At 43.7% G+C, this 9,759-nt stretch overlaps 1 protein-coding gene across 1 annotated transcript in view; it reads left to right on the forward strand.

The window, feature by feature from the left end:
* Window positions 1–9,500, forward strand: part of naa25 (N-alpha-acetyltransferase 25, NatB auxiliary subunit) — a 61,088-nt gene extending 51,588 nt beyond the window's left edge. Inside the window, exon 24 of the mRNA XM_028825279.2 lies at window positions 7,791–9,500. Coding sequence (XP_028681112.1) covers window positions 7,791–7,913 — 123 coding nt within the window. The 3' untranslated portion in view covers window positions 7,914–9,500. The remainder of the gene's footprint in view (window positions 1–7,790) is intronic.
* Window positions 9,501–9,759: the final 259 nt, after the last annotated feature.

Consider the following 9,759-nt stretch of genomic DNA (forward strand, 5'->3'; position numbering starts at 1 on the left):
ATGATGAGGGAGAGAAGAACATGACATGTTAAAGTAAGAAAAGAGATCCTCTTTAATAAAATCCCTGTGTGCATCCAGGTGTCCGTGTGTGGGTGTCTTCTGGTGACGGTGCGATGCGCGATATTACTGTCAGAGAAAGTTAGAGGCGTTTTATGGAAATACAAACCAGTATTACTACGAGAGGAAATTAAAGGTACACAATACAGTGAGTCATATTACAGCCACATACAGGCCAGTATTACTGTCAGAGGAGATTAAAGGCATATTACCGACGCGCACGCCTGTATTACCGCCAGAGAAAATTAAAGGTATATTACGGACGTACAAGACAGTATTACTGTCACAGAAAATTAAAGACACACAATACACGGCGGCAGCCCACGAAGAACGGTCAGCTCAGCAAGTAAACATCAACAAAAGAAAGGCTGAAAGACAAAGAAAAATACGACCAACAAAAAGAATGAGGTCAAGTCCCTTGCCATTTAATATAGACTGTTCCTACTAATGTTTATGCACTACTGTTCTAGCGCCTGTTACTGTAACGGGCTAAATGACTAGTTATTTTAATAAGTAGTGACTTGTGACTATTAGAATAGTCCTATGATTAGTATGAGATGTTATTACAACATGAATATTTACAATCCAAAGTGTAACGTTAACAGAACACACTGGATAAGAAGAGAAGTGCAGGGCACACGTAAGTCAGTATGTGTGAAGTGTGGCCGTCAGGTCATGTGGTATACCGACGTCTATAATAAGTGTCGGAAATTGCAATTGGTTGCATAAACTTTATTGTCAGCAAAAATATTTCCCAGTGTGTGACCCGCAGTACCTGTACGTTTAACCCATGTTTCGATGTAACTCTGGAAAGTGTCGTGTACAACTGTCCAAGGGTAAAAACAGGCCCTGGCAAATAAACTCCAATGTTATTAAATGTTAGTTGTTGTGATTTGGTGATAGTCGTACAATATGCTAAACGAATGGGGAATTGCATACGGTGTAATATAAAGTGAATGTCTTGTTTGGAGGAGTCAGTGTTATGGAATCCCTGTAGTTTTTCCGTCGTAATGTTTCTCGTTGTCTGCTCGAAAGGTCGTGTGTGTAATTCGTTTTTCGTTCACCGCTGCCGCTGATCTTCAGCTAATGTCACTCTGTGGTTTGTCATCCGTTGTCTTTGTGGTTCTAAGGCGTCTCGCCTGTGCTGGTTGGTCTGGCGTGATGTCGATGTTTCCGCTTCAGTGCATTGATGCGAGTCTGTAGGCCGGCGAGGCCGTTTTTGTTGATTGGCTTTACGCTCTGTGTGCCTTTTCATTTTATCGGGAGGCTGACGTTGAAGTGAAGGAAAGAGGAGGTGTAAAATGGTGGTGTCATAATGCAGTTTCGGTCAGTAACAAAGTGTGCACCGAATAAACAGTCAATAATTGAAAAGAATTGAAGACTTGAAGAGAAGCCAAAGAGCAAAACTCTGCCAGGAACACGGACTTCTGGATATTGTTGTGGAGGGACATAGCAGTTGTGACAACCGTTGTTTATAACTAGCACGAACGGACACAAGCGAAATAATAGAAGTATTAAAGAAAGAAACATTCTCTAACAGGACAAATCAGTTATCAGGCAGGAGAAGAGCTGTTCATGGTTATCTTTTAATGACGACTCCTCGGCAAAATGCCTTCGAGGACACATTCTTCAAAGCAGCCTGTTACAGCCTGCTCAGAATGATCAGTGAATTAGAGGTTCATTTTATAAACTGTTCAATTTACATACAGTGTCAAACGATGCATACATTTAGGTTCGTTAGTTTACACCCAAACGACTTTTATAAAATAAACGTCTGTTCTATTATATTCTGGTTCTTCTTATGCCTTTGAGTTGAGCCAGCACCCTTGAAATCTCTGTGCATATAACGAGTGTAGCAAGTGTCCATTCTGGTTGTCTTACAGGACATCTGCTGATTTCTTAGTCATCTTTTGTTGTTCAGTTGACCCTTATCTGGTTTCCTGATGTGCCTGCAAAGGTTTCCGACATTTATTAACCCTTTATGCTATTTCTTTAAGAGGAATGCTATGCTACCCTAAATTTATTCTTCCACAGTCAGAATGCTTTTGCCATCTACATGACCCCAAGTGTGTCATCAGAGGTTTTATTATATAGCGGAGACAGACTTCAAATTCCCACTGAACCCAAGGCTACGTCCACACATGCACTTTTTTATATCAAAAGGCATCCTTAAATCTTGCATGCCGTTACATTTTCTTCATTTTAATGTAAAGAAAACCGATATTGTGATGTTTGGGCCCTCTGAGCTCCAGAGTGCCTCTGTGTATGACAGCTTTTTCTGTAATATTTTGATTTTCTTCTTTCGGCTGCTCCCGTTAGGGGTTGCCACAGCAGATCATCTTCTTCCATATCTTTCTGTCCTCTGCATTTTGTTCTGTTACACCCATCACCTGCATGTCCTCTCTCACCACATCCATAAACCTTCTCTTAGGCCTTCCTCTTTTCCTCTTCCCTGGCAGCTCTATCCTTAGCATCCTTCTCCCAATATACCCAGCATCTCTCCTCTGCACATGTCCAAACCAACACAATCTCGCCTCTCTGACTTTGTCTCCCAACCGTCCAATTTGAGCTGACCCTCTAATGTCCTCATTTCTAATCCTGTCCATCCTCATCACACCCAATGCAAATCTTAACATCTTTATCTCTGCCACCTCCAGCTCTGTCTCCTGCTTTCTGGTCAGTTGCACCGTCTCCAACCCATATAACATAACTGGTCTCACTACCGTCCTGTAGACCTTCCCTTTCACTCTTGCTGGTACCCGTCTGTGGCCCCGAAACAACAGGCTACCACTCAGACGTGCATGCTTCTGGACTGATACCACAAGATTACTCAGTTCATGGTTTTGATTTTGTCTGCACTGTGTAAGCCACAGAAGAACCGTGCAGCCAACTTAATGTTCTAAATTCCAGCCACTGTGATACTTCCACTGAACTGTGGTGTAATTAATTAAAATACATTTTCAAGCCTGTTCTCCTAACTCTTTTCTCTAATTTACTGTCTAAGTGGTATGGAAACAGGGATGAGGGGTGCATGGTGTAAACAGATTGGTGTTTTCAACTAAATAACACAAAGTCCTTGTTTATCGTAGCGCTGGAGAAGGGTGGGTGACGTATGGCATGCAGTTGACAATTTCAGTGGACTCTGTACGCATGACAATACTCCAAAGTTGACTGATCAGGGGTGTACCATTCATAATTTCGCTCTATGGTCCCTGGGGTCCACACAGCTGGAATGAAATGTGTGTTGCTTGGAGGAGTTGCATGTCCATCTTGAAATAAAGTGCAAGTGCTATGTGCAGGGTGAACAGTGGAGCTCGGTCACCTCTCTTTGATCCTTTTCCCCTCTCTTTTGGTGAATCTCAGATAATTGACACGCAGTTTAAAATGAGAAGTGGTGAAGAATGTTATCATGAAGGATATTTAGAAAGTTACTGGACTTAGTGGTTGCCCTGTCTTATCTCCATTTTCCGCAGCCAGTCTCTCGATTAAGCAGACTGATATGACCACAGGTCTAGTCAGGTGAATGTCACCCACAAGCCTTGGGTGGTAGATAGGGCTGCACGTTTTTTATTGCAGTAAGAAAACGACTTTTGTGGTTAACCTGGAGGTGATTAAGCACAATTTTTTGAAAATAACTGCTTTTATCAGCAGGTGTGAAAGCAATAAAATTTAGTAGCAGCCACACCACGGTTTAGACGTTCACATGTCTGCCGTTGTGACCCTCTTATCAGGTATTCTTCTGCTGTTGAGTCATGTCTTCCTCATTTGTCTGCTTCTCTGGTAGTCAAGACCCTTTGTGAGCTCCTTACCTTATTTTTATACGATTTGGAGGAAGAATTGGGCCTAGTCACATTAGTTAATTTAGACATCATTCACCCTTAGATATGCCTCTTGGACCTCTAGGTATGTGGGTGTTGGTTTGAAATGTTGAGCCTCTTGGATACAGCAAATAAGGGATATGGTGGTCCACATTGTTATAACATTAAACAATCTAATCACACTCCAAGATGTTTGATAATGCTGGCTGAGCTTTGACGATGACTAAGAAGGCTTACTGATGTCTGAGGTGCTTCATGGAGGGCTGGTTTGTGGTGGGACAGGAGAGTCCACTTTGTGGGGAACACCAGCTATTGGGTGGTGTAATCTTTTTGGGGAAGCTTAACACGCGGTGTACATGCATGAGAATGGAGATGTTTAGTTTCGTCATGAATTCCAAAATCGGTCTGTTGACGCCTCTGAGAGCCGGCCAGCAGAGTCCGGGGTGTGCAGTGCGTGAACCTCTCTTAGGGCATCCCACACGTTTGCAGCAGTGGTAGTGGACTTGCTTTGGATTTGACTTCATTTTAATGGCATTGACTCTTTAGGAGGAGAGTGTGGTACTGACAAGGACCTCTCCACTCCACATATCCATGCCATGTTACTGAATTTCACTTCCATCCTACAGAAAGGGTTTGCACAAATAGGCTTTGGTGCCCCATGACATCACTTTATCCAAATGGGCCATAAAGTATAAACCTAACGTTTTAGTTTTAGAAATGCTGCGTGGCTGCTTCTGGATGGACATTGAAACCAACATCAGCATCCGTAAGACACCACTTCTGTTTCTGATCTCGGGTAACCCACCCCAAACCAGGTAGGCGTTACTTAATGACAGACTCCTCTATATGTTCTAGTCACTTGACGGTCACTTCGGCCATTGTGTTGATTTCTGAATGCCCGTTGCACCAGCCTCTCTGTTTCATACTCACCGTTCTGTAGACCCCCTCCCCGTTTTCAAACATCTCCCTCATCTAATTATTTGATGGCCACTTAGCCAGTCGGTGGGAGTGCCATAATGATCACACTTTGGCACCTCAGGATTTGTCCAACCTCTCGTTTACCCTGAGCCACCCTTAATGTCTGTGTGTGTGTCTGCAGACACGTTCAGCGTTTTCTGGAAGTCGGCATGGGAGGCACTTGGCTTCCTTTTGTTGAACTTGATCTCGTCTCTCTCGCTTCGACCTCTTGCCTATTGTTCAGCAGCTGTGGCGCCGCCCACTAGCTTAGTTACCGCATTACTTGAATTTCCCAAGGGAGATCCCCTACTCTACCTGCCTTGCTTCTCAGAGTGCTGGGATTTACCTTGTCTGAGGGTCCTTTTAAGTATTGTGGAGGTGCAATTTACGGATTCTGCTGCTGACTTGGCAGACTTCAAATGCCAAACGAGAGTTTGTGCCTTAATATCTCGCTCAAGTTCCAGTAGATGCCTCCAAGCTCTCTGCATGGCGCTTCATCCACCAAGATAATGAGCCAAACATACTGCTGGGGCAGCACAACCAAGCTAAAAAATGAAAAAATTCTTGAATGGCCGAGCCAGTCGCCCGATTCCAATCCAACTGAGCAGGGCTTCAATATGCTGAGGAGAAAACTGAAGGAGACAAGCCCCCCGAAGCAAGCAGGAGCTGAAGATGGCTGCATTGGAGCATCACCAGAGAAGACCCTCAGAGCCTGGTGATGTCTATGAATCTCAGACTTCAAGTGATCACTGCATGCAAAGGATAAACCACAAAGTCCTAAATCTGACAACGCCTTTAACGGACCTGTCATTGCTGTGTCCCAAACATTATGGTTCCCCCCCCCCCTCCCCCCCCCCCCCACCACCACCACCATTTGTAGAAAAAAATGTTGTATGACTGAAATGTACACCAGTACCATTCAATGAAAGTCACTTCAATCACATCTGAATTGTTTGATTTGTAATTTCAAACTGTGGAGGTAAATCAAGTGTCATTGTCCCACATGTTATGGAGGGCGCTATAAATATCGTATGTTCCACTCTGGTCGTATCCGTCCATTGCTTCCTCATACCATTAATAAAACACTGTCCTGGTGGGCCAGGCAGGATGTGGAAACTGTGACATTTTTTAATTTTGGCCTTTGCCAATTGAAGAATTGATCGATGAACCTGCCGTGGTTCCATTGGTTAACGAGGTGTTGGCTTCTTTCAGCCATTTGTTGTGCTTTGAGGACGACTTGTTTGGACCACAATCCCTTCCTTTGAGTAAAGGCTGAACGTGTGTAGCTCTCCCTTCCTCCTCCTCTTTCTTGATGTGTCTGTCGGTTGCATTGTATGAAGCAGGAAAATTTGGGGCCTGCCCGGTTGTACTTGTTCAGAAGATCGATGGCCCAAGTGTGGCTGCGTCTTTTTTTTGGTTTTCCTGTTTCCCATTTTGCACTGCTTATCCGTCACCACAGAATTTGCGCTCCCTCTCACGTTAAGCCATTAGGGGGCTTTATTGACCCTCATTTTATATTTTATTTAAATGCCTCTTAATTTGGATTAGCAGCTGCAGAGAGATGAGCAGCAATTGCGGCCATTTCATTCCTTTTTCCCTGTTCAGTTATGGTATGTAATAAAAAGAAACGTTGGACAGGAGAGCTTCTGTTCTGTTTGTAAGGTTCACGGCAAGCGTCTGACTTGTTCCTCGTCGTCATATCCTTTGCCTGTTCATTGGTTTCATTTGGTTGTGAGCCCCCCCTGCATACTCAGCCTGCAGACTAATGAGAAAATCAGACATGTTCGATTTAATCCTAGCTGATCGCAGACTTTTTGGTCTCCGTCGTAACACGAGTCACATTAGACGATCGGTTTCACAAGAGTGCATGCTTGTTTGGCTGTGAGCCCTCCTGCATACACAACCAGCCCCTCCAACCCGTGTAATTTTATCGTAGCCAGTTGCAGACTAGTTATCTCGCTCATTTGTTTTGTCGCTTTAGTCGATCGTCTTCACTGCCACCAAATGGCTCCGACTGGCGTTAATCCCCTCCGTGATTAACAATGTATATACAAATCAATATCAATCTACACTCCCTAACCCATAATTACAGTGAAAACATGTTTTTAAGTAAGGTCTGTAAATTTATTAAACAAAAACCGGAATCACTCATTCGTCAGGTGTAGCACAGAACTCTGGGCCCTATACATAAGCAGCCTGTTTGGGCCCCTTCCTCTCGATCCTTGTCTGTCACATGTACTTTTCATTACAGGCTTCGAGGGCCCAACCACCCGTGCACCTTGGGTAATCATTACCTTCGAAACCCCCCCACCCCCACTATGACGCCCGTGTTTGTGGATGTGGATCAGAGAGAAGCAGGGCAAATTGACTCCAGTGCATGGCACAGCAGAAGGCCGAGATAATGAGCACCTGTTGACGTTGAATGCGAGACCGTTGCAGTAACCAAGGGCAAGCTGCCCTCAAGACGTCCAAGGAACTAGACTAGCTGGTGGAGCTTTTTGGACAAACTTGAATCAGTTGTGACAAATAAACAAAATGGCTGAAACGGGCCAAAGAGGGGAAGTGAGGAAATCCAGCAGCTTAGCTAGTCTTGCTGGGCTTTTACAATTTGCTCTTCCCAGTATACCTCTGACCCTCATCAACTAACCATGTTAGTTTAGGAAGCACTTCTTTATTCAAAGAGTTGTGGGGACTCTTCGACAAACTACCGAGACACGAGACTTTGAATCCGAAACCTTGACAACATTTAAGAAGGATCTTGATGAGATATTAGCTCAAGCCTGATGGACTGAATGGTCTCCTCTGGTTTGTCACATTTCTTCTGTTTTTGGTTGTCATCTTGATGTGCCGACAGGTTAATTGGTTGACTTGACCTACTTGTGAAGCTAAAAATGACCTCTTTGGGTTTTTTTAGTCATCTCTTGTCTCTCTGTCTGTCTGTCTGTCTTACTTACCCAGGCGGAGAAGAAGTTCAAGAAGATGGTGAGAGAGAAAGTGCAGAGCAGTTACCAGCGGTCGTTACAGGAGGTGGCCGAGCTGCTCAAGAAGAGACTGGACACAGTGAAAGGCTTGAAAATTTGATTGCCGGCCGTCGCTCTTCGGGGCGGCCTGTGAAATCCAGAACTTCCTCCTCTCTCGCGCATGAAGGACGCGTCCTCAGAAAATAAGAGAAAATGCATTTTAGAATAACTACTCAATTAAATTATTGTACATAACGTCTTCAGGACAAGAAACGCTCCTTATCTTGGGGTTACTACTATTTTTTTTTTTTTTTTCTTTTTGCATATTCATCATCCATAATTTGGCATCCACTTGTTTTACCTGGAAGGAACTTCAGGGAGGGAACGGTAAGCAGCTGCTCTTAACCACAAAAACCTGTCTGTAGTGCAACTCTCAGATAATAAAAACGAAAAAGCTCAATCGGCCATCCGGCACTGTGAAGCATTTCATTTCATACAGCCAGCCTGCAAGACAAAATTCGTATTCTGTAGCTTTTGGCTACTTTTTTGTTTTCTTTTTAAACTTTTTGAAAATTTTGCAATGTACAGCTGGGCAGGCCACAGCAGCGGCATCCAGCGTGTAACAGAAAAACACACTGCGGAGAGCCGACGTTGGCAAATTTTTATTTTGTTGTTTGTTTTTTTTTTTTTTTAATATGTAACTTATTTCTTAAAAAAAAAAAAAGAAAAAGAAAAAAGCGCAAGAAGCAGACGGAGTGAACCATTGAGTGAAGAAGTTCTGACCAACTGGAAGATGACGAGATAAGTGAGGACGCAGTGGCAATGTAAAACTTTAGTGTTTTGTTTTCACATATTTTTATTTTTGTCCCCCACCTTCCCAAATTCTCTCCGGCCTCTTGCCAGTTACTTAATATGCAAGCTAGGGTGGGTGCACCCAGGGGTGTGCTGCAGTCTTATCGGGTGTCCCGTAGCTAAAGATGGGAGTAGAGGTTGTATAGCTGAAAGGTGGTATTATCTTGGCCGAGACCCGAGATGTTTGTGAATATGTATAAAGACTTCTTTTAAAGAACGATATTAACGTGCACAAGATAAAACAGTAAGTTAAGTTATTTAGGAAGTTTTAGATGTGGGCCAGGCGGGATGCGGAAACGGTGACAATTTTGAATTTTGTCTTGTGCTTATTGAAGAATTGATTGATGAACCTGCGGTGTTTCCATCGGTTAACGAGGTGTTGGCTTCTTTCAGCCATTTGTTGTGCTTTGAGGACGACTTGTTTGGACCACAATCCCTTCCTTTGAGTGAAGGCAGAATGTGTGTAGCTCTCCCTTCCTCCTACTCCTCCTGTATGTGTCTGTCAGTTGCAATCTGTCAAGCAGGAAAATTCAGGGCCTGCCCGGTTGTACTTGTTCAGAAGACCGATGGCCCAAGTGTGGCGGTGTCTTTCTTGGTTTTCCTGTTCTCTGCTCTGCGCCAATTCGGATAAAGCGGAACTGCATTTGGTTTATGGACTTGGATTTAAAAAAAATTGGGCAAAAGGCATCGGGCATCCACCGGAGGGAGGAGCAAGGAGAGCACTGTCAGTCCCGTAACCGTATCCGCGCCCGCTGAACGGCCAGTAAGAAAAGGCAGACAATCTTTGTAATGCTGTCATCTGCTCCGAATACATTTTGTTAGAAACACTGGAATGTTGTTGAGGAATTTTTTTTTTTTTTAAATAAAGTGGAAACATGAAATATGCAGTTCTGTCCTATGTGTATTGCGTGTGTGTGTGTCTATGATATGTATGACCGTATAAAACAAATCGCGTTAACCGTATATGCTGGTGGTTTGAAATGTGCAGGCTGAGAAGTTTTTTGGACAGCGTATGTTGGTGTGTATGCAGGTACGTATGTGTGCACAGTATGTACTCCTATATCCATTTAAATATTAATATTCTTTATTTAGCAGATGCTAACAAACCATTAAAT

Source organism: Erpetoichthys calabaricus, chromosome 18 (genome assembly GCF_900747795.2).
Source record: "Erpetoichthys calabaricus chromosome 18, fErpCal1.3, whole genome shotgun sequence".
Taxonomy (NCBI): domain Eukaryota; kingdom Metazoa; phylum Chordata; class Cladistia; order Polypteriformes; family Polypteridae; genus Erpetoichthys; species Erpetoichthys calabaricus.